At 46.2% G+C, this 25,551-nt stretch overlaps 1 protein-coding gene across 1 annotated transcript; it reads left to right on the forward strand.

The window, feature by feature from the left end:
• The first annotated feature begins 8,264 nt into the window (after positions 1–8,264).
• LOC146358090 (olfactory receptor 8U3-like) lies at positions 8,265–12,799 on the forward strand. The gene is made up of 2 exons (XM_084855991.1): positions 8,265–9,173; positions 12,779–12,799. Exons 1-2 carry the CDS (start codon positions 8,265–8,267, stop codon positions 12,797–12,799), a joined length of 930 nt encoding a protein of 309 aa, XP_084712117.1.
• Positions 12,800–25,551: the final 12,752 nt, after the last annotated feature.

The following is a 25,551-nucleotide window of genomic DNA, read 5'->3' on the forward strand; positions in this document are numbered from 1 at the left end:
AGGCACTCTTGAATGAAACGGATTATCTAGATCCATTTCAATCAGGCTTCAGGCCTGGTTTTGGAACGGAAACTGCCTTGGTCACCCTGTGGGATGACCTCTGCCGGGAGAGGGACAGGGGGAGTGCAACCCTATTGATTCTCCTGGACCTCTCAGCGGCTTTCGATACCATCAACCATGATATCCTTCTGGATAGGTTGTCTGGGTTGGGAGTTGGAGGCACTGCACTACAGTGGTTCCGCTCCTACTTGGATGGCCAATTCCAGAAGGTGGTGCTGGGGGATTATTGCTCTGTGCCATGGCAATTGTGCCATGGGGTTCCACAGGGCTCTATTTTATCCCCCATGCTGTTTAACATCTACATGAAACTGCTGGGGGAGGTTATCCGGAGGTGTGGGCTGAGGTGCCATCAATATGCGGATGACACCCAGCTCTACCTCTCTTTCTCATCAAAACCAGGTGAGGCAGTGGCTGTTCTGAATCAGTGCCTGGGCACGGTAATGGACTGGATGAGGGCCAATAAACTGAAACTCAACCCAGACAAGACGGAGGTATTGTTAGTGGGTGGTTCGTCTCCCGGCTAGGTGATATTCAACCTGTTCTGGAGGGGGTTGCACTCCCCCTAAAGGATCAGGTTCGTAGTTTGGGGGTGCTCTTGGATCCAGAACTGTCACTTGAGGCACAGGTGAACTCAGTGGCACGGAGCACTTTTTATCAGCTTAGGCTGGTATACCAGCTACGCCCTTATCTGGACAGAGATAGCCTAGCTACAGTTATCCATGCTCTGATAACTTCTCGTCTGGATTACTGCAATGCATTATACGTGGGGCTGCCTTTGAAAACGGTCCGGAAACTTCAGCTGGTTCAAAATAGGGCAGCAAGATTGTTAACAGAGACTGGCCTGCAAGCTCATATTACGCCAGTACTTTTCCAGCTGCACTGGCTGCCAGGCCATTTCCGGGCCTGATTCAAAGTGCTGGTGTTAACATTCAAAGCCCTTAGCGGCTTGGGACCAGGTTACCTGAAGGATTGCCTCCTCCCATTTGTGCCTGCCCGGACCTTAGATCATCGTCAGCGGCCCTTCTCTGTGAGCCCCTGCCAAAGGAAGTGAGGCCGGTGGCTACTAGGAGGAGGGCTTTTTCTGCTGTGGCACCCCAGCTCTGGAATGAGCTCCCTAGTGAGGTTTGCCTGGCACCTACATTGTATTCCTTTCGGCGCCAGGTGAAGACCTTTTTATTTTCCCAGGCATTTTAGCATTTTAGCTTTCTAAATTTTTAGCTTTGCTGTTTTAAAGCTGTATTTTAAACTCCTGCACTGCTGCTAGGTTTTATTGTGGTTGTATTGTTATATTGTGGTTTTAATGTTCTATATATTTTAAATTGTTTTATTGTGTGCTATTTGGTTTTAATTTTTGTGAACCACCCAGAGAGCTTCGGCTATTGGGCGGTATAGAAATAAATAAATAAATAAATAAATAAATAAATTTACGTCCGCAGCCCGGCAGCAGACAAAAGTCCGGCTGCGGACGGGTCCAGCCGGCGGCTCCCCAGACTCGCCGCAGAGCGGAGCCAGCCAGGGAGGATTCCAAGGGGAGGGACGGATCGCCTCCCCCCCCCCGTGGATGCCCCGAACCTGGCCGGTGAGTGGGGTTCGTACACCCCTAAGACCTACACAATCAGCACTGCTTCCCACATAGCTCTCTCTATATTCTCTACACCACCATGCGGAGATAGCTCCCCATATGTCCCCATAGCTCCCAATATGTCACAGTTGGTGCCAAGAGCTGAGGTACGCAATATGTTTCCTAGTTCAATGGGACCCCAGTTCAGAGGTATGTCTTTCACATAATATTTTACAAGATAGACAAAGCATCTGTGCACTCCAGTCCTTTCAACATATATACCGATCAAACGATAAATGGATAAACTTAAAAATGCTCCCTGCATTGATCATGTTAAAATGGCCACACAATGGGAAACCAGGATGAAAAACCTATTTAAGTTGTTTGCATCAGTTCAGTTCTGAAGTATAGGCAAAGCTGACTGGCTATTGTAGAGTTAATTCTTAAGGGGAGCTCTCTGCTTCCACAGGGGCTACCTTGGAAAAAAGAGAGTTTCTTCTGCTAAGAGGGCTGTTCCTGTTGCAATGGCCAACATTTCTGGTCCTAATTCTAACCTCGTTCCTATTCTTCTTACCTGGCTCAGTCTTATCCTGGGAAGCAGCAGCAGGACAGCACAAGAACCACAGTGCAACCAATCCACTGGAGAAGGAGAGGATGCTTTTCCTTCAGCTCAACCCCAAATGCTTACTGGAGGGTGCAGGGGCTCTTTTTCATGTGCTTCTGTGGCCTTTGGGATCTAATCGCTGAAGCATGTTGAGAATTCCCTGTCTCAGGCAGGGACAAAAGCATCAGTAGTATAATAACACATACAATTAAAAGAGCAAATATCACCATTACCCCTCGCTCTGTCAGGCCCTGCCCTTAGGTTCAAGGCTTTTCTCCCTGAGTCACAAGATCTGAGGCAAGCCTATTTCTCAGTGAAAGATGGATTTCAGTGATCAACAGATAGGGATGGCAGAGAATTCCGCCACGGATCTTGGGGAGGCCGAATGCCAGTGCATTCGGCCCCCGAAATCTGTGGCGGAACAGCCTGCCACCCCCCCGCCACCCCCCGCGGATCCCCCCGGGACGAGACTTACCTGGAATGGATCTCCCGGGCGGCGGCAGCTCCAGCGGTGGCTTCGGCGGCTGGTCTTCCGACCGGCTGCTGCCGCCGCCATTGCAGGTTTGCCGCCTGCAAATGGTTTGCCGCCATTTGCAGGTTTGCCGCCGCCGCCATTTGCGTACGCTTTTTTTTTTAACCCAGACATTTTAGGCTACGTAAAAACTTACATAGCCTAAAACGACTGGGTTAAAAAAAAAAAAAAAGCATACGCAAATGGCGGTGGCTACAGCCGCCGCCATTTGTGTTCCTTATTTTGGGCCATCTTAGTCTACGTAAATAATTACGTAGACTAAGACGGCGAAAATAAGGGGAATGCAAATAGCGTCAAAAATAAGGAACGCAAATGGCGGCAGCCGTAGCCACCGCCATTTGCATACGCGGGTTCCCCCCCCCCCCGGAGCCCTCCACGGCCGGAAATCCAGCTGTGGACAGCTCTGGCCTGGCTGGGCCTGGTCGGCTGCTCTGCGGAGCCATCGTGGAGCACAGCCAGCCAAGGAGGATTCCGGGGTGGGAGGAATGGAGCGCCTCCCCCCATCCAGGATTCTGGGGGGAGGGACGGAGCGCCTCCCCCCCCACCATCAGCATAATCCGTGAACAGGTAAGTGATTTTTGTACATCCCTATCAAGAGATCCCTTGGGCATTTGGCTTCTTACATAGTGGAGCAGAGGATAGGGTGGCTACAGCTCTGAACTGATGCCAGAATTAAGCTTGGACTTCATGAATACCCACTCCTTTCAGTTTGAGAGACAGCTGGAAAGTAGGGATGGGCGAACGGGCTATGTTAGAGATCAATAGGATTCGCTAAACATCATCTTGGAGCTCATCTGGTGCCCAATTCCTGTTCATGTTTGCGACTGCTGCTCGCTCTACACGAATGGGAAAATTGCACAAATCGAGCAGCAATTGGACATGACATTTGTGCAAATCTCCTAATTTGTGCAACTTTCCTCCATAGACTAAAGTGGGCTTTCAGTCTGCAGGAGAAATTTGTCCGAATAAGGAAATTTGTGCAAAAGCAAACTGGGCAAAGTTGCGCAAATCCAACATGAGGATGTGTCCAGCAATTTGAGAACATTTTTAGAGGACACATGCTCATGTTTGGGACTTCGAACAGGACATGCTCACAATATGTTTTGCAAGAAAAAACAAAATTTTCATCCATCCCTACTGGGAAGTGAGGAGTTGTGCTTGAGCCAGATTGTTGGGCGTGTATAGCCCTGTTGGGGCATTCCCCTCGATGTGACTGCAATTGCTGAAGGTGGAGAGTGGGGCTGCACATGCCCCCAACACCTCCACTCTCCACATGGACATCCATGTAGGGATGTCGGAGAATTTCGCGAAGGAGCTTGGTGAGGCTGAATGCCAGTGCATTCGGCCCCCCGAAATCCATCGCGGAACGAAGCCCCCGCCCCCCCAACCCACGAAAGGTGCGCAAAATGGAGTACTTACCTGCTCCCATCCACGCTGCTTTGCGAATGATGGCCGTCCTGCGGCCGCCATTCACTTCCTCCTCTTCTCAGATGTGATAGGCTACATAAATACTTACGTAGCCTATCACGGCTATTGCAGGGACGCCATTTGCATCCTTGCAGAGGCTGTGATAGGCTACATAAGTATTTACGTAGCCTATCACAGTGGAAGGGGGGGGGGAACCCAGCGTACGCAAATGGTGACGGCTACCGCCATTTGTGTATGCTGGGTTTTTTTCCCCCTGCCGTGATAGGCTACATAAGTATTTATGTAGCCTATCACAGCAGAGGGGGAAAAAAACCAGCGTACGCAAATGGCGGCGGCTCCTGCCATTTGCGTACGCTGGGGTTTTTCCCCCTGCCGTGATAGGCTACGTAAGTATTTACATAGCCTATCACAGCAGGGGGGAAAAAGCCCTGCATACGCAAATGGCGGCGGCTACCACCATTTGCATACGCTGGGGATTTTCTCCCTGCCGTGATAGGCTACGTAAATACTTACATAGCCTATCACGGCTCAATACAGGGATGCAAATGGCGGCGGCTACGACAGCTACTGTTTGCATCCCTGCAGGGCTGCCCAGCGGCCAGATGTCCAGCTGCAGGTGGCCAGAGCTGTCCAGCGGCTCTGCGGCTTGGCCGCAGAGTGGAGCCAGCCGGGCAGGATTCCAGGGGGAGGGACGGAGCGCCTCCCCACCACCACGGATGCCCCTGTGCGGAGCCAGGTAAGGGATTCATACATCCCTACATCTGTGAAGCAGAGCCTGCTGTATATGCATAGATAGGAACGTTGGAGAAAGGTGCAATGAATTCACCTGAGTTCAGATTTCTATGTGTTCTATGTGTTTTTAATGGCATAGATATTGGTGCATTTTCCAGTAACCGTTGTACTTTTAGACAGCTAAATGTGTGTACAATTTGGGGAAAGTAAAAAAACAGTGCATAAGTCTGTGCAATCCATGCAACTCAGAAGTAGGGATGTTGTGAGTGCCTGGTTGGTAGGGATGTACGAAAATCACTTACCTTTTTGTGGAATTGATTCACGGTGGGGGGGAGGCACTCCGTCCCTCCGCCCAGAATCCTCGATAGGGGGGAGGCAATCCGGTCCTCCCCCCTGGAATCCTGCTGTGCTCCGTGGAGGGGCTTCCGGCCGCAGACAGGCTGCTGCGGACGCAAATGGCGGCAGCCATAGCGGCCGCCATTTGCATCCTTCCAGGCTGCCGTGATAGGCTACGTAAGTATTTACGTAGCCTATCACGGCATGCCCCAAAAAACAAAAAACAAGAAAATGGTGTACGCCATACGCAAATGGTGGCGACCACGGCAGCCGCCATTTGCGTTCCCTATTTTTCGCCGTTTTATCCTACGTAAATATTTATGTAGGCAATTACGGCGAAAAAAAGGGAACCGCAAATAGCATAGTGGGCGCTATTTGCATTTCTTTTTTTCCCCGCCATAAAAGCCTACGTAAATATTTACATAGGATAAAACGGCGAAAAATAGGGAATGCAAATGGCGGCCTCCGTGGCCACCGCCATTTGCGTATGCCTTTTTTTTTTCCCCTTGGCTTGTTGTGATAGGTTATGTAAATACTTACATAGCCTATCACGGCAAAGACCAGAATGCAAATGGCAGCTGCGGCAGCCAGTCAAAAGACCAGCGGTCACCGCTGGAGCCGCCGCCGTCCAGAACATCCGCCCCAGGTAAGCTTCGTCTTGGGGGGAATCCGCAGGGGGGTGGGGGGCAGGCCATTCCGCCATGGATTTCAGGGGGCCGAATGCCAATGCATTCGGCCTCACTGAAATCCGTGGTGGAATTCTCCGCCATCCCTACCAGCTGAGTCTGAGAGGCCAGAGGACTTCCCTGCACCCAGAACCCCAGACCCTGCTCATCGAGCCATGGGGTGCTGACTAGGGATGTACGAAAGGTACTTACCTTTCGGGGATTATGCTGATGGTGCGGGGAGAGGCGTTCCATCCCTCCCCCTGGAATCCTCACCGGGGGGGAGGCGCTCCATTTCTCCCCCCCCCCCGGAATCCTGGCCGGCCGGCTGTGCTCCACAGCGATTCTGCGGAGCCGCCGGCCGGCTCTGCCAGCAGCCGGACATCCGGCCGCTGGCTAGCAGGGACGCAAGTGGCGGCAGCCGTAGCTGCCGCCGTTTGCTTCCCTGCAGTCAGCCGTGATAGGCTACGTAAATGTTTACGTAGCCTATCATGGCTGACTTTAAAAAAAAACCGCACGTACGCAAATGGCCGCGGCCATAGCCGCCACCATTTGCATTCCTTATTTTGGCACGTCTTAGTCTACGTAAACATTTACGTAGACTAAGACGGCGAAAATAAGGGGAACGCAAATAGCGTAGCATATCTCTCTCTCTCTCTCTCTCTCTCTCTCTCTCTCTCTCTCTCTGTATGTTTTTAATGCTTCCCATTGGTGTCAATGAGCCAGCTCCAGGGCTGATGACATTTTTCTCCCTTGTCACGCATTGGAAGCGTGCAGATTGAAGGCACCCCCAATCCACCTCCAACATGCTCCAGAACACCCCTCCCTACCACCACCACTGGCAAATCCACAGTGGCAGTGCATCTATACCACGGCTCTTTCTCCTCGTGGTCTGGGGGCATAAGTGCCAGCCCACTGATGGAGCAACACTTCTGCAAAATCCTACAGCCCATCAGAGGCCAGATGACAAGCTGTAGGCCTGCAAGATGCAACTTCATTACACTTGATTCATTAACAATATATTGTCAAGGATATTCTCTTTCTACAAGTAAGACATTGGTAGAAATAAACTCTGCCACTATAGCAATTTTGTACCACAAGCTAAACAGAAAATCTAATACTGAGATCTATCTGCATAGATATGCCATGTTAACTGATGAGCTAAGTTCTCGAGAATTTCAGGGGGGTTTTCCCAATAGACGTAAATCCTCCCAAGCTCTCCCGCAACAACAACAACAATACAGATCTAGAAGCAACCTGAAACAAGAAATAAGTACAGAATTAACCATTGTTTTTGTGTCCCAGGAGTAAGACCACAACTTTGAAGCTCTTAGGAAAACAATAAATGATTTCCAGTGCCTCATGGTTTCATATAAGGACATAAAAATGGCAAGAGACAGGACTACAGCAGTCAATATTAAAAATGAGAAGACCCATTTCCTGCCTATTCCAAGGTACCTTCCATTGGTATTTGTATTCTTGTATCCTGATCCTGTTTCTTTCTCAGGATATTTTCTTCCAAACATTCTTGAGATGATGATGATGACGATGCAGATGATGCATCCAGTGCTGGCTTTGTGCTAGCAGAAAGCTGGTCTTTGAGGTGAGGAACCAAATTTTTGTCACTCCTCCCTACCTATTGCGGTTCAATCCATACCTGCTCCAAAGGGTTCCCCAACCCCTGAGAGTATCTTATGGGGGGCGGGGTTGAGAGGGCAGGGGAAATCGCTGAAAATTGGGGGGCCTGCCTTGCAAGAGGGAAAGTGCTTTCCACTACTTCAAAGCCAACACTGGATGCTTAAAATTATTATTGTTGTGTATGCATTTGAAGAGATGAATGGCGAGAAGCCTCAAATGTAACACCTAAAAGCCTGTAGCTTAAGTAACAGAGAAGAGATTTAAAGAGACATTTGGGAACAGGAGACAATTCAGAAATGTTCTGAACTGAAGTAGAGGTCCTTGTGGAGAAAACTCAGATGAAGGTAATTTTAAAAAGAAGACCAGGAAATCAAGGGTTTCAGTAGTTAAACCTGGAAATGTCAGGAACATGGACAAACATTTTAGAAGTAGGTGCAGAGTGGAATGGGTGGACCTTGGAAATACTGAAGAGAGAGGCATGGCATTGATAGCCTGGATGTAGGAGAAGGAGGTAAAGGATGGATTGAAGATGATTCTAAGTTTGCATGCTAAGGAAAGGAAGGAGATGACAGAGGAGAAATGGTTTTGTAGTCTATGGTAGCATTTGTTGCTTATTAAAATATTTTGTGTGTGCTTTTCTTCTACCTTCGGTGCCATCATCTTGACAGAGGCAGACAAAGTCTGGCATGCAAGGACTTCATCGAAGGAATGTCTGAGGGAAATGGCTCCTCAGGAACTGATTTTGTTCTTTTGGGCTTTACAGATCAGCGTGAGCTTCAGGTTTTGTGTTTTGTCTTGTTCTTAGCTATTTATTGTTTCACTGTGGTTGGGAATCTTTGCATGATTGTGTTAATCAGGATAGACTCCCGGCTCCACACACCCATATACTTCTTTCTCAGCCATCTTTCCCTCTTAGACTTATGCTACTCTACGACAGTTGTTCCCAAGACCCTGGTGAATTTCTTAGCAGACAGCAAATCTATTTCTTTTGCTGAATGCACCATTCAGCTGTTCTTCTTTGCAGCCTGTGCTACCACCGAATGCTACCTGCTGGCTGCCATGGCCTATGACCGTTACATTGCTGTTTGCAACCCTCTGTTGTACACAGTGGTCATGTCACAGAAACTCTGTATAGGGCTAGTGGCTGGGGCATATGTTGCTGGTGTGATTAGCTCAGCCACACACACCATCTCTATATTTCGCCTGCCGTTCTGCCATTCTCACAAGCTCAACCACTTCTTCTGTGATGGGCCTCCACTCCTAGCGCTGGCCTGTTCAGACACACATTTCAACGAGATGCTGCTTTTTGCTGTTGTTGGGTTTAACATCATGATCACCACAGTTATCATTCTAGCGTCCTATTTGTCTGTGCTCAACACAGTCCTGCATTTCTGCACCACAGAGGGGAGGCACAAAGCCTTCTCCACGTGTGCCTCCCACTTGGCCTCCATTACATTGTTCTACGGAAGCTCCCTCTTCATGTATTCACAGCCCAGCTCAAGCTATTCCCTGGATCAGGACAAGGTGGTTGCAGTGATGTACTCAGTTACAATCCCCATGTTGAACCCTCTCATCTACAGCATGAGAAACCAGGAAGTGAAAGATGCCCTCAGGAAAGCAAGAGGCAGATTCCTTTCTTGGTGAGTGAAACAGTAACCACACCAACTTCAATAAGGCAGAGGGGCCATACCTTTTTCCCTGGCACGATAGCTGAGGGGGGTAATTAACCAAATGTTTGGTGGTCTGGGAAGTGGGGAGTGCTACTTTGGAACTACCATAATTGTAATGTGTTTCAAATACTGCCATTTTTAATGGGCTGGCCCTACCATTAGACAGAGTGAAGCAGCCACCTCAGGTGGCAAATGCTGAGGTATGGGGATCAGCGGCAAGAATGCGGAGGACAGAGCATGTGTGCCATGTGACTACTCTGTGCCTCCTAAGTTATCTGTTGCTCCCAAGTGCAGTCGAAGACTCTGTCCTGTCGTCAGTGTTGAAGGAAGATTCAACTGCTAATCTGGTCAGCTTTTGTAGAGGGATTGGGAGGCAGGGCGCTATCTTGTCCTTTGCCTCAGTTCGAAAAATGTATTGCTGGCCCTGCTTTCTAACAGATATGCTCCTGTTAAGGTCTGTTCTTGACTTGATTCAGTGCAGCTTTTGTTGGCCTGTATTGTACTTGATCTTCTATTCCACTTAATAATCACATTCTTATAACAATAAAATCATTTTTAAAAAATACAAAATATGGATTTGCTCCCTTTCATTTCTGATACACTAATTCCTTGGAAATCCAACAGATGGAGGAGGAATATATAATATGCTCCCAAAAGTTATATATAAAAACGGGATTTTGGAGGGGGATTCATGTTGTTCCTGCTTATCTATTTTATCACTATGGTTGACACCTGAGGTATGATTTTGCAGATTAGAAAACACCCTCAGCTTCATACCCCCATGTACTTTTTCCTCAGTGATTTGGCTTTCATAGATTTTCCCTATTTCTTCGCCGTCACCTTCAAGTCTTGGGAAATTTCATATCGGAGAAGAAAACCATTTCTCCCAAGGGATGCTGTATACAAATGTTATTTTTTGTAGCTTTCCTTGGAGTTCATACATTTGGGTCTGGAGGTGTATACAGGGCCAGCCATTCCAAGAGCTGTGTTGAGACCCAAGGCTCAGGTGGCAGATTGGGAGGGATGGTGAATCACATGTCCCACATCCACTGCCTTCAGAGCTGCCCGTCACTGCCGCCGCCCTGCTGCTATCGCCATCATGTTTGCATGCCCCCCACTACCCCCACACACACTGCTGTCCACCAGCCCAGAAAACAATTGGTGCCACACTTCTAAGGGTCTCTTCATCGTGCCCATGCCTTGTGAGGCATTGTGGGCAAGGAGCTCTGGAGAGTGCTTGTGCTACACTTTGCCATGACAAAGCTGTTTAAAATGTAACAGTGTTCGCCAAATACTATTAAATTTTAAACAGTCTTTGCCACCATTGCAACAAAGCAGTGGCAGCACAGGCAGTTTTGAGGCCCATGTCACCCCCAGTGTCTTGCTCAGTTAGAACCACTTCCTCAGAGCACAGCACTGAGAGGTGACATGGCCCAGAAAATCTGAGATCATCCGCACTGCTGCCACTAGATACCATTTGCTTATCTTCAGGACCATCTCCCTTTGCCATAGCCTGCTGCAGTTTCCAACACAACTATTTGTTTACTGAACTTCTCTTGCAAGTATTGAGTTTCTCTTTTGGGGTCTTAGTTAGCTATCATAGGTAATAGCCATTAATACATGGCAGAACCTCCATGTTGAAAGGCAGTAACCCTTGGCTACCAGTTTCTGGGGGAAACAATGCAGAAGAGTTATTGCTTCCATTTCTAGCTTTTTGCCTTTCTACCCTGGCAAGCTTCTGCTTAGCCCCTGCTGGAAACCGGCTCCTAGACTAGATATTACTAGGTTTATATAGCTACCTCATAACACTTCTCAGGGCAGCTCACAAAATCAGATGGCGCTGATCAAGCAAGGCTCTTTTTGTGTTCAGCTGTATCCGTCCCTTTCCATCTCAGGAAGTGGCTTTATGAGTTGCAGGCAGGAATGAATGTTGCAGGCAGCAGTGAGTCATTAGACTCCAAAAGAGGCCCTCAAAACTTGCAAGAAAAGAGCAATGTAGAAACAGTGGTAGAGCTGTCAGCATGAGATTACAAATCTTTCTCCAGTAGCAAAAAATAAACTTCAGGTTTTTTAGTACAACCTTGTTGATTCTCCTGTAAATCTCAGCCACGTTCAGTCCCATTGACCATGGGCCTGTTTCCATGAGCAATAATTTACTCTGAGCTGGCTGCGTATTGAGGTCATTAGGGATACATGATGTCATGGCCATCCAGCAGCCGCCCCAGAGCTTATCAGGGAAAAACCTCCAGGTTCGATTATTGTAATGGACTTTTAATTTAAAAACATTTATACCCTGTCTTTCCTCCTAGAAGCTCAAGGTGGCTAACAAAAAACACCTTGCAATTTAAATCCACTAAACTTTAAAGTATGAAAACAGCAGCAGAAAATAAAAATAGGTAACATATTTTGAAAAACAGATTAGAATGGCAAGTTAAAAATACAGCTTCCAGAAGGTAATTAATAACATTCAAAACTCATAAAAATATACACAAATGTGTTTGTGAGGGGATTCTATTACCCCAATCCTCTTCTGAATGTATACTGGGGTGGTAAAATGCCCCAGAACCAGAAATGTTCAGAAGAAGTATGTTTTAAACTCAATATGTTAGAAATGTATAATAAATTGTCAAAGTAAAACTTTAGGAAAAACTTTATTGTTGCAACTAATGTTTTTGGTCTTGTGAGGTATTTTTCTAGCCCGATAACAAATCTGTCTCTGGTGAGTTAAATGTTCCCCAATGGAAACCCATCATTTGTGCCAACATACTGACACCCAGAGCATTTATTTATTTATTCGTTTGTTTGTTTGTTTTACTTGTACCTCACCTTTCCTTCAGCAAAGGAGATCGTTACCTTGTCATGGTGCTGGAGCTTGAGCACCTCAATGAGGTCATGAGCTAAACCGTGAAGGGACACCCAAGACGGGAAGGTCATGGCAGAGAGGTCAGACTAAATACGATCCCTGGGGAAGAAAATGGCAACCCACCCCAGTATTCTTGCCATGAAAACTAAATGGATCAGTACAACCAGAGATGTGTCAGTATACCATTGGAAGATGGGACTCCCAGGTCGGAAGATGGTCAAAATGCTACTGGGGAGGAACAGAGCATAAGTGTTCAACTAGCCCCAGATGTGATGACGCAGCTAGCTCAAAGCTGAAAGGACAGCTAGCAGCCGATGGTGCTGGTGGTGAACGACGAATCCGATGTTCTAAAGATCAACACACCATAGGAACCTGGAGTGTAAGATCTATGAGCCAGGGCAAATTGGATGTGGTTATTGGGGAAATGTCAATAACCACATTAAATATAGACATTTTGGGTGTCAGTGAACTGAAATGGACTGGAATGGGCCACTTCACATCAAATGACCACCAGATCTACTACTGTGGACAAGAGGACCACAGAAGAAATGGAGTAGCCTTCATAATTAATAATAAAGTGGCTAAAGCAGTGCTTGGATACAATCCAAAACATGACAGAATGATCTCAATTCGAATTCAGGGTAAGCCATTTAACATCACAGTGATCCAAATATACGCCCCAACCACAGATGCTAAAAAAGCAAAAGTAGATCAGTTCTATGAGGATCTGCAGCACCTACTGGATAGTACGCCCAAAAAAGAAGTTATTTTCATTACAGGAGACTGGAATGCTAAGGTGGGTAGTCAAACAACACCCAGAATTACAGGCAAGCATGGTCTGGGAGAACAAAATGAAGCGGGACATAGGCTGATAGAATTTTGCCAAGACAACTCACTGTGCATAATGAACACTCTCTTCCAACAACCTAAGAGACGACTTTATACAAGGACTTCACCAGACGGTCGACACCGAAATCAGATTGACTACATAGGAAGGATAATAATATCGGGGATAGATTTGACGGTGTGGTCAGTGAGCTAGAGCCAGACATCCTGAAGAGTGTGGTTGAATGGGCCTTAAGAAGCATTGCTAATAACAAGGCAGCAGGAGATGACGGTATCCCAGCTGAACTGTTTAAAATCTTGGAAGATGATGCTGTCAAGGTGATGCATGCCATATGCCAGCAAATTTGGCGAACACAAGAATGGCCAACAGATTGGAAAAAATCAACTTATATCCCCATACCAAAAAAGGGAAGCACCAAAGAATATTCATACTATCGAACAGTGGCACTTATTTCACATGCCAGTAAGGTAATGCTCAAGATCTTGCAAGGTAGACTCCAGCAATTCATGGAACGAGAATTGCCAGATGTACAAGCTGGGTTTCGAAAAGGCAGAGGAACTAGAGACCAAATTGGCAATATCCACTGGATAATGGAGAAAGCCAGGGAGTTTCAGAAAAACATCTATTCTGTTTTATTGACTATTCTAAAGCCTTTGACTATGTGGATCATAACACATTGTGGCAAGTTCTTGGTGGTATGGGGATACCAAATCATCTTGTCTGCCTAGGGATGTACGAAAGTTCCGCCACGGATCTCGGGGAGGCCGAATGCCAGCGCACTCGGCCCCCCGAAATCGATGGCGGAACGGCCTGCCACCCCCCCACCACCCCCCTGGGACGGGACTTACCTGGGGCGGATGTTCCTGGCGGCGGCAGCTCCGGCGGCGGCGGCGGCCGGTCTTCCGACCGGCTGCCACCACTGCCATTTCCAGGTTTAAAAAAAACAAAAGACAAAAAAATGTGATAGGCTACATAAAGATTTACGTAGCCTATCACGGCTAAATTTAAAAAACAACAACACCGTGATAGGCTACGTAAATCTTTACGTAGCCTATCATGGCTGATTAAAAAAAAAAAAAAACGCACATACGCAAATGACGGCCAGTATTTGTGTTCCCCTTATTTTCGCTGTCTTAGTCTATGTAAATGTTTACGTAGAGTAAGACATGCCAAAATAAGGAACGCAAATGGTGGTGCCCATATTTTGCGTACGTGCGTTGTTGTTGTTTTAATCAGCCGTGATAGGCTACATAAACATGTACGTAGCCGATCACGGCTGACTGCAGGGACGCAAACAGCGGTGGCTACGGCCGCCACCATTTGCATCCCTGCTAGCCAGCGGCCGCATGTCCGGCTGCTGGCGGAGCCAGCCGGCGGCTCCGCAGAATCTCTGTGGAGCACAGCCAGCCGGCCAGCCAGGATTCCGGGGGGGGGGAAGAACGGAGCGCCTCCCCCCCCGGTGAGGATTCCGGGGGGAGGGACAGAACGCCTCCCCCCGCACCATCGGCATTATCCCCGAAAGGTAAGTGATTTTCGTACATCCCTATGTCTGCTTCCTGAGGAATCTTTATAACGACCAAGTAGCAACGGTAAGAACAGACCACGGATCAACGGACTGGTTTAAGATTGGGAAAGGAGTACGGTAGGGTTGTATACTCTCACCCTACCTATTCAACCTGTATGCAGAACACATCATGTGACGTGCTGGGCTTGATGAAGCCAAGGCTGGAGTTAAAATCACTGGAAGAAACATTAACAGTCTCAGATATGCAGATGATAACACTTTGATGGCTGAAAGCGAGGAGGAGCTGAGGAAGCTCATGACGAAGGTGAAAGAAGAAAGTGCAAAAGCTGGGTTGCAGTTAAATCTAAAAAAAAACAAGATTATGGCAACCAGCTTGATTGATTATGGCCACATAATGAGAAGACAGGATACCCTGGAGAAGATGCTGATGCTAGGGAAAGTGGAAGGCAAAAGGAAGAGGGGCCAACCAAGGGCAAGATGGATGGATGATATTCTGGAGGTGAGGGACTTGACCTTGGGGGAGCTGGGGGTGGCGACGGCCAACAGGAAGCTCTGGCGTGGGCTGGTCCATGAAATCACGAAGAATTGGAAGAGACTGAATGAATAAACAACAAAATGGAGAAAGCCAGGGAGTTTCAGAAAAACATCTATTTCTGTTTTATTGACTATTCTAAAGCCTTTGACTGTGTGGATCATAACAAATTATGGCAAGTTCTTGGTGGTATGGGGATACCAAGTCATCTTGTCTGCCTCCTGAGGAATCTGTATAACGACCAAGTAGCAACGGTAAGAACAGACCACGGAACAACGGACTGGTTTAAGATTGGGAAAGGAGTATGGCAGGGTTGTATACAATCACCCTACCTATTCAACCTGTACACAGAACACATCATGCGACGTGCTGGATTTGATGAAGCCAAGGCTGGAGTTAAAATCATTGGAAGAAACATTAACAATCTCAGATATACCACTTTGATGTCTGAAAGTGAGGAGGAGCTGAGGAACCTCATGACAAAGGTGAAAGAAGAAAGTGCAAAAGCTGAGTTGCGGTTAAACCTCTAAAAAACCAAGATTATGGCAACCAGCTTGATTGATAACTGGCAAATAGAGGGAGAAAATGTGGAGGCAGTGACAGACTTTGTATTTCTAGGCGCAAAGATTACTGCAGATGCTGACTGTAGCCAGGAAATCAGAAGATGTTTACTTCTTGGGAGGAGAGCAATGACAAATCTTGATAAAATAGTGAAGAGCAGAGACATCACACTGACAACAAAGGTCCGCATAGTTCAAGGAATGGTATTCCCCGTAGTAACCTATGGCTGCGAGAGCTGGACCATAAGGAAGGTGAACGAAGGAAGATAGATGCTTCATGCTTTTGAACTGTGGTGCTGGAGGAAAATTCTGAGAGTGCCTTGGACTGCAAGATCAAACCAGTCCATCCTCCAGGAAATCAAGCCAGACTGCTCACTTGAGGGAATGATATAAAAGGCAAAACTGAAGTACTTTGGCCACATCGTGAGAAGACAGGATACCCTGGAGAAGATGCTGATGCTAGGGAAAGTGGAAGGCAAAAGGAAGAGGGGCCGACCAAGGGCAAGATGGATGGATGCTATTCTGGAGGTGACGGACTCGATGTTGGGGGATCTGGGGGTGGTGGCGACGGCCGACAGGAAGCTCTGGCATGGGCTGGTCCATGAAGTCACAAAGAGTCGGAAGCGACTGACCGAGTAAACAACAAACCTCACCTTTCTACCCAAAATAGCACTAACAGAGCTTACAATCAGTAATAAAACTTGACAAATACAATAATAAAATAAATAGAATCATAGAAAAATAGGGTTGGAAGGGGCCTACAAGGCCATCGAGTCCAACCCCCTGCTCAATGCAGGAATCCAAGTCACAGCATCCCTGACAGATGGCTGTCCAGTCTCATCTTGAATGCCTCCAGTGTGGGAGAGCCCACTACCTCCCTAGGTAATTGGTTCCATTGTCGTATTGCTCTAACAGTCAGGAAGTTTTTCCTGATGTTCAGCTGGAATCTGGCTTCCTGTAACTTGTGCCCATTATTCCATGTCCTGCACTCTGGGATGATCAAGAAGAGATCCTGGCCTGTGTGTTGCCCAGAACTGGACACGGTACTCCAGATGAGGCCTAACCAGTGCTGAGTAGAGGGTAGGGATGTACAAAAGTCCTTTACCTGAACCCGAAACTTGATTTGCGGTGGGGGGGAGGAGCTCCATCCCTCCCCCCGAAATTCTGGCTGGGGGGGAGGTGCCCCATCCCTCCCGCTGCGAATCCTGGCCAGCCGGGACTGCAAATGGCGGCGGCCGTAGCTGCCGCCGTTTGCGTCCCTGCAGTCAGCCGTGATAGGCTACGTAAATGTTTACGTAGCCTATCACGGCTGAGTGGGGGTGAAAAAAAACGCGTGTACGCAAATGCACGCGTACATTTGCATTCCTTATTTTGGCACGTGTAGTCTACGTAAACATTTACGTGGACTACGGCGAAAATAAGGGGAACGCAAATAGCGTTGTGTTTTTTTTTCACTCAGCCGTAAGATTTACGTAGCCTATGACGGTGTTTTTTAAAAATCTAGCCATGATAAGCTACATAAATCTTTACGTAGCCTATCACGTTGGTGTTTTTTTTTACTTCTTCCTGGCAGAAGAACTTTCGCGGCCGGAGAGGCGGGGCGCTCCCCCCCGCCCAGAATTTCGGTGGGGAGGGATGGGGCGCATCCCCCCGCCCAGAATTTCGGGGGGAGGGACGGAGCGCCTCCCCCCCACCGCGAAGCAAGCGTCGGGATCAGGTAAGTGACTTTCGTCCATCCCTAAGCCTATCACTTTTTTTTTTTAACTTGGAAATGGCGGTGGCGGCAGCCAGTTGGAAGACCCGCCGCCACAGCCGCCGCCACCGCACTGCCGCTGCCGCCACCGCCAGGGACATTAGCACATGGTAAGTCCCGTCCCGATGGGGGTCGGGGGGCAGACCGTTTCGCCACCAATTTCGGGGGGCCGAATGAGCTGGCATTCGGCCTCCCCAAGATTCATGGAGAAATTCTCTGACATCCCTAGAGGGGAACTAGTACTTCCTGGGATTTGGAAGCTATGCTTCTATTAATGCAGCCCAAAATAGCATGTGCCTCTTTTGGAGCCACATCACATTGTTGGTAGGGATGTCAGAGAATTCCGTCATGGATCTCAGTGAGGCCGAATGCCAGTGCATTCGGCCCCCCGAAATCTGTGGCGGAATGGCTTGCCACCCCCCCACCCCCCATGGATCCCCCCCGGGATGAGACTTACCTGGGGCGGATGTTCCGGGCAGTGGCAGCTCCGCCGGCGGCGGCAGCTGCAGCGGCCAGTCTTCCGACTGGCCACCGCCACTGCCATTTGCAGTCTTGTCGGGGGGGGGTTGTTTTTTTTTTACAGAGATGTGATAGGCTACATAAAGACTTATGTAGACTATCACATCCCGGTTTTAAAAAAAAACACACACGTATGCAAATGACGGTGGCTACGGCCGCTGCCATTTGTGTTCCTTATTTTTTGCCATCTTAGTCTACGTAAATATTTACGTAGACTATTACAGCGAAAATAAAGGGGAACGCAAATGCGTAGTGGGCGTCGTTTGCGTCCTTTTTTGATTCGCCGTTTTAGCCTACGTAAATATTTTTTTTTACCCAGAGCCCTCCGCGGCCAGAAATCCGGCTGCAGACGGCCCTGGCCTGGGCCTGGCTGGCTGCTCCGTGGAGCCGCCACGGAGCACAGCCAGCCGTCGAGGATTCCAGGGGGGAGGACCGGATCGCCTCTCCCCCGTCGAGGATTCCAGGGGGAGGGACGGAACGCCTCCCCCCCCATGAACATAATCCGCAGAAAGATAAGTGACTTTTGTACATCCCTAAATTTGTTGGCTCATATTCAGCTTGTGATCGACAACAATTCCAAGATCCTTCTTGCTTGTAGTGTTGTTGAGCCATGTATCCCCCAATTTGTAACTAACTGTGCATTTGGTTTCTTTAGGTGCAGAACTTGGCATTTATCCCTATTAAATGTCATTCTGTTGTTTTCTGCCTTGCGCTCCGGCTCCGGTCTATCAAGATCACTTTGAATTTTGTTTCTGTCTTCCAAAGTATTAGCTATCCCGCCCAGTTTTGTGTCATCTGCAAATTTGATCAGCATTCCCTGCACCTCCTCCTCCAAGTCATTAATAAAAATGTTGAAGAGCACTGGGCCCAGGACTGAGCCCTGCGGTACCTCTCCCCAGTTTGGGAAGGTCCCATTGATAAGCACTCTTTGAGTCCGATTCTGTAGCCAACTGTGGATTCACCGGATCGTTGTTTCATCTAGCCCACTTTGAGCTAGTTTGCTCATCAGGATATCATGGGGCCCTTTGTCGAAAGCTTTGATAAAGTCGAGGTATATGATGTCTACAGCATTCCCACGGTCCACAAGGGAGGTTACTTGATCAAAAAATGAGATCAGATTCGTCTAGCAGGACTTGTTTTTGACAAATCCATGTTGGCTTTGAGTAATCACGGCATTGTTTTCAAGGTGCTTCCAGATGGATTGCTTTATCATCTCCTCCAGAATTTTCCCAGGGATTGATGTCAGACTGACTGGTTGGTAGTTCCCAGGTTCCTCCTTTTAGCCCTTTTTGAAGATAGGGTCAACATTAGCCCTCCTCCAGTCATCTGGCACTTCACCTGTCCTCCATGATTTCTCAAATAGAATAGACAGTGGTTCTGAGAGTTCTTCTGCCTGTTCCTTTATTACTCTAGGATGCAGTTCATCTGGCCCTGGAGATTTGAACTCATTCAAAGTAATTAGGTGTTCCTTGACCATATGCCTATCGATCTCAAGCTGCAATCCTGCCATTCAGCCTGTACTTCGCCTTTGCCAGGGGGGTCATAGACCCTCTTTTGGGAGAAGACTGAGCCAAAGTAGGAACTGAGCACCTCTGCCTTTTCTTTGTCATCTGTTATCATTTTGCCATCCTTATTTAATAGCTGAACAACCATTTCTTTCCTCTGCCTTTTACTATGCATGTAGCTGAAGAAAGCCTTTTTGTTGCATTTAGCATCCCTCGCTAACCTCAGCTCATTCTCAGCTTTAGCCTTTAGCCTTCCTGACGCCATCTCTGCAATTCTGTGCTACCTGCCTGTACTCTTCCTTTGTTACTTGGCCATATTTCCACTTCCTATATGTGTCCTTTTTTGTTTTCAGGCCATCCCTAAGCTTTTTGTGAAGCCACATTGGCTTCTTCTGTTGTCTTCCACCTTTTCTTCTTGTTGGAATTGTTTGTCATTGTGCCTTGAGAATTTCCTTTTTTAAAAGCTCCCACCCATCTTGGACTCCTTTTCTTATTAGAGTCGCTTGCCATGGGACCTCACTGATCATTGTTCTGAGTTTACTGAAATCAGCTTTCCAAAAATCCAGGGTACGCGTTTGACTACACTGGGCTTTTGCTTCCCTTAGAACCAAGAACTCAAGTACAACATGGTTGCTTCCCCCCAGAGTTCCTGTAACTGCTACTTTATCCACTAAGTCATCTCTGTTGGTTAGGATGAAGTCAAGGATAGCCGATCCTCTAGTTCCTTCCTCTACTTTCTGTAGGAGGAAGTTATCTGCCACACAAGTCAGGAATTTCCTGGAGGGGCCATGTTTTGCAGAATTTGTCTCCCAACAAATATCGGGGAAATGAAGTCCCCCATTACTACTACATCATGCTTCCTTAAAACATTGGCTACTTGCTTTTCACAAGTTTCATCCTCATCTTCTCCTTGATTGGTTGGCTGGTAGTAGACTCTGACCACCAGGTTCCTTTTATTCTTTGCTCCAGTTATTTTGATCCAGATGCTCTTGATGGGGCTACCAAGCTCATCCTCCTGTATTTCTGTGCAGAGGTATGTATTTTTCACATACAGTGCAACCCCACCTCCCTTTCTGTTCCTCCTGTTCTTTTTGAACAAGTTATATCCTTCAATTGCTGTATTCCAGTCATGAGAGTCATCCCACCAAGTCTCAGTTATACCTAACAAGTCATAATTTCCCTCCTGTATTAAGAGTTCAAGTTCGTTCTGTTTGTTTCCCATACTCTAGGCATTAGTATATAGTATATATACTAATATAGTATATATTAGTATATATACTAATTAGTATATATACTAATATATAGTATATATACTAATATAGTATATTAGTATATTGAATACAATTATAAACACAACAATAGAGTAAAAACAGCCTCCAACCCAAGAGACCCACCTAACACACCAAAGGCCCACTTGAAGAAAGACATCTTTGCCTGATGACAGAAGGTAACCAGAGAGGGAGAGAACCTAGCCCCCTCAGCAGGGAGTTCCACAGCCAGGGAGTGGCCACCAAGAAGGCCCTCTTTCTCATTACCAGCAAATGCATCTCTGAGGGTAGCAGTCTCAAAAGAAGACCCTTTCCAGAAGATCTTAAGGACAGGCAGGCCTCCTTCTCTAGACCAGTTTTCTTTGGAAAAACGCATAAAACATTTTATACCCCAGTAGGTTGCTTGTTTTGGGGGACATCAACACAACCCAATGGCAAAATCAATAGATTCTGGAAATATTTGATGCTCCACATTGTAAGAGGCTGACATTTGGGGACATCACGCAGGTCTACTTCTGTGTAAATTTTACAGTGTAAGGTGCATTTGGGGAACCTCTGCATCTCCACCTGATTGGACCTAATTAGAAAGCTGCCCTTAAAGACGGTCCAGAAACTTTAAACTGAGTCAGAATGCTGCATCCAGAATGTTGTATGGGGACAGCAGGATGGATCATGTTATGCCAATGATCTGGCAGCTTAATTGGCTACCACCAATTTGTTTCTAGGATCAATTCAAGGTGTTGGTTTTGGTCCTCAATGCCTAAATTGCCTCCTTCCATGTGAATCTGCTCAAGACTTTTGATCAGCTACTGGCGGGGACAAAAGAGAGGTCCTTTTCAATTGTGGTACTTAGATTAAAGAGAGCCAGTGTGGTGCAGTGGTTAGAATGTTTTTGACTATGCTTGGGAGATGCAGGTTCAAATCCCTACTTAGTCATGAAACTGATTATGACCTGGATCAAGGACAGGCAACTTGTAGACCTCCAGATGTTTTGTCCTACAACTCCTATCATCCCTTACCATTGGCTATGCTGGCTAGGGCTGGTGGGAGTTGTAGGTCAAAACACCTGGAGGGCCACTGGTTGCCCACCCTTGACCTAGATTCAGTCACTCTCCCTCCAGCTAAACTACTCCACAGGATTGTTGTGATGATAAAATGGGGGCTGGGAACAGAAATATGTGCACCATCTTGAGCTCCTTGAGGGAAAGATGGGATATGTGTAATTAATAATTAAAAAAACCCTCTTCCCTACTTGCCTTTAAGTTCATATTGAAAATGGTGGACACATTGCAGTTGACTTTTTTTTTTAGTTCAGGTCTTTTACTGATGTTTTTATCATTGTTATTACATGTTGCTGTTTTAGACAAACATTTTAGTTGTTTTGTGTTGTTTTAATTTTGTACACCACCTTGAGTGTGCTTATGTACAAAATGGTGGGATATAAATTTCAAAAAATATCTAAAGACTACGTGATGGTTTCTCTCATCTGGCTGCATTAAGGAGCACATACTTCACCTTCAGGGGTGGGACGTATAAGGGGTCTACTATGTGTGGTGAACCTGTTGTGCTGCGTTCTCTGTACTGGAACCTAGTAGCTCTGAAGATGATGTCATCTTTGGAGCTGGGATGATACTATTTAAGGTTTCTCCCTGCCCTTGAGCCATTTCTGTTGCAAGCCTGATCAATAAAGTTGTGGCTGTTGCTGATCCAGACATTGCCTCACAGCCTACCTTCTAGCTGCTGCAGAAATATGGAAACCACAAAACAAAGGGATGAATCTTTAGATCTTTTTATTCCTCAGGGGTCATGTCCCTCAGAGTAGTAAACAGCGTATGAAAAATATGCTCCCCCATGAATGCTTGCAAAAGGAATTTAAGGGGAACTAGTACACTGGCAGAAAGAAATAGCTCTTTGATTAACCTCAGCAAAGTGGGTAGAACTGAGGCACAACTAAGATGTCCATTATAATATGACATCACTGACACACAGAAAGGAAATGTTTCTGGAGCTACTGTGATCCACTTCCACTCAGTGACTTTTGTCCTAATCATACAGGTCGGTAATTTATGATCACGTCAGCTCAGATGAATTCTCTCATTCTTGCCCTTGCGTGTTGTGTGCGACTGGGGATATGAACAATGGCTTTGTGAATGTTGTGTTGTGTATATATACAACATGAAAGGATATGCACATGAGATAAGTGGGTATGTGTGAAGGGGAAGGAAGAGTAATGCTTAAATTGTAAATGGAGCTGGATTATGTGTGTGTGTTTGTATTTGAATATAAGATATGGGTGAAAAGGGTGTGTGTGATAGATGTAAAATGGGAATGACTTTAGAGAAGGTATAGCAACCAACCCATGCATGAATACTGGTAAATCTCTACTTATTTAAATAACTTCTGTGCCTAGTAATCTCATGTAAATGCATGTGTAATAAACAGCAAAATGAGGTTCTATGTAAGCAAGTGTAAAATAATACATACTGGAGTAAAAAAACCCGAACTTCACATATATGCTGATGGAGACTGAGCTGGCAGTGACTGTCCAATGGAAGAGATCTTGGGGCTGTGGTAGACAGCTCGATGAAAATGTCGACCTGGTGTGAAAAGGGGAAATTCTATCTTAGACATAATTTTTAAAAAGAATTGAAAATAAAACTGCCAATATGAAAATGCCTTTATACCAATATATGGTGCAACCACAGGTGGAATTTTTTGTGCAGTTCTGGTCACTGCACCTCAAAAAGGGTATTGTGTGGACCTGGAAAGAGGGCAGAAAAAGGCATCTAAAATGATCAGAGGGGGCAAAGAGAGTCCCCTATGAGGAAAGGTTACAAGGTTTGGGGCTCTTAGGTTAGAAAAAGGCGAGTTCAGAGGAATGTGATAAAGTTGTATAAAATTATACATGGTGTGAAGAAAGTGAATAGGGATAATTTTTTCTTCCTCTCTCATAATACTAGAACAATGGCTACTAGTCATGATGGCTATATGCTCCCTCCAGTATAAGGGGAAGTATGCTCTGTACGACCATTGCTGGAGAACATGACCAGGAGAGTACTATTGTGCTCGTGTCCTGCTTGTAGGCTTCCCATTTGGGCAGCTGGTTGAACAAGGGAACAGACTATTGAACTAGATAGGCCTTTGGTCTGATCCAGCTTGGCTCGTCTCATGTTCCGCTGTTCATCAAAGAAGAGTGAGATTAAACTTTTGTTCTGTGTGCCCTTGAATGTGCATATTTATTTTTATGTAGTTATTACATTTCTATACTGCTCATTATTTTATTTTTTTATTTTTTTATTTATTTATTGCATTTATATCCCAGCATTTTTCCTCTTGCAAGGAACTCAACTTACATTATCCTCCTCCTCCTCCTCCTCTCCATTTTATCCTCACAACAACAACCCTGTGAGGTGGGCTTGGCTGAGAGTCTGTGAGGGGCCCAAAGTCACCCAGTGAGCTTCCATGGCCAAGTGGGGACTAGAACCCGGATCTCCCGACTCCCAGTCCAACACTCTCACCACTACACCACCCTGGCTCTCATTAGCCAAAGCTTTCTGGGCAGTTCACCAAACAAAACTTAAAACCATAGAATACAATAACATAGTGAAACATAATATAAAAACCATAAGTTTAAAACAGAATAAAACCAATGTAGGAACCAAGATAAAAGCCGGCAGCACTGCAAAGATCTCAAAGCACACTACAGTTTTTAAAACTGAAGAGCTAAAAAGCCTTGGAAAATAAAGTCTTCATATGGTGCACAAAAGACCACAACGTAGCAGGTGCCAAATGAGCCTCTCTGGGCTGGGCATTCCACAACCGAGGTGCCACCACTGAAAAGGCCCCCTCCTCAGTAGCCACCCATCTTGCCTCATTCGGTGGAGGCACTGAGAGAAGGGCCTCAGAGGATGAACTTAGGGTCTGGATGAGTATATATGGGAGGAGACAATTCTTCAGGTAACCTGGCCCCAAGCCATTTAGGGCTCTGAATTTTAACACCAGCACTTTGAATTGGACCCCGAAATGGACTGGCAACTAGTGCAGATCATAAAGCATAAAGGTATAATACAATGAAATTGTCCAGTCCCTGTTAACAATGTCGCTGCCCTATTTTGGACCAGCTGAAACTTCTGGACTGTTTTATGGAACACTTGTATACAATGGCTTCTCTGTTCCTTTGTGGAACTGTCTACTCCATAGAAAGTAATTTGGGAGATCCCAAATCCACAACAGCCTGTCTACACATGCAATGCAGTCAGGCTCTGAATCAAAGTCAGAATTTTATATATAGTTTGTTTCTGTTCTTTCCCCCAAAATTTGAATAATAAAGCATTAATAAATTATATTTTAGGTATCGTAAGACAATCCAGGTACAATCATGTGCAGTAAGGCATTGCAGGTGACTAGAAGAGAAAAGCCCGTTGCAATGATTCAATGTAGCACAGGAGGAAGGACATAGTTACATACTGCACTTGTCTACTCAGAAGCACGTCCCACTGATTTCAAAGGGCCATATTCCCAGGTAAGTGGGTGTAGAATTTTAAATTAACTAACTTCAAAATGGAAAATAGTAGATGCAAATTAACGAAACAAAATATTAATGCATATCAAAATAATCAAAACAAAATATTAATGCATATCAAAATTTTTCACAAAAACTATTTTAGGACTTGTATAACCAATGTAACTATTAAAATATATTCTTGAATGCTATGCAAATTGCAGAAATATACAGTATTAACAATACCTGTAGACTTTATGAGTGTATTTTATTTTATGTTTGCAGACTGAGAAGACATAAACTTGTTTGCTCTACAAGCTAAGGTGCACAAGCAGCCTGTACCTATTTTAAGCATATTCAGACCTCTGAATGTTTTTCTTATAACTTCTGAAGATATATGAAGATCCATATTCATTCACCATAAGCAGCATAAGAATAATTTTGTCACAGAG

This window comes from Heloderma suspectum, chromosome 1 (genome assembly GCF_057233095.1).
Source record: "Heloderma suspectum isolate Gila_16-S chromosome 1, 16-S_ref, whole genome shotgun sequence".
Classification (NCBI taxonomy): Eukaryota; Metazoa; Chordata; class Lepidosauria; order Squamata; family Helodermatidae; genus Heloderma; species Heloderma suspectum.

Coding starts and splice junctions, on each gene's coding strand:
- LOC146358090 (XM_084855991.1), top strand. CDS start 8,265: ATGTCTGAGGGAAATGGCTCCTCAGGAACTGATTTTGTTCTTTTGGGC. Junction 9,174..12,778: donor TGAAAGATGCCCTCAGGAAA/GCAAGAGGCAGA, acceptor CCCCAACCACAG/ATGCTAAAAAAGCAAAAGTA.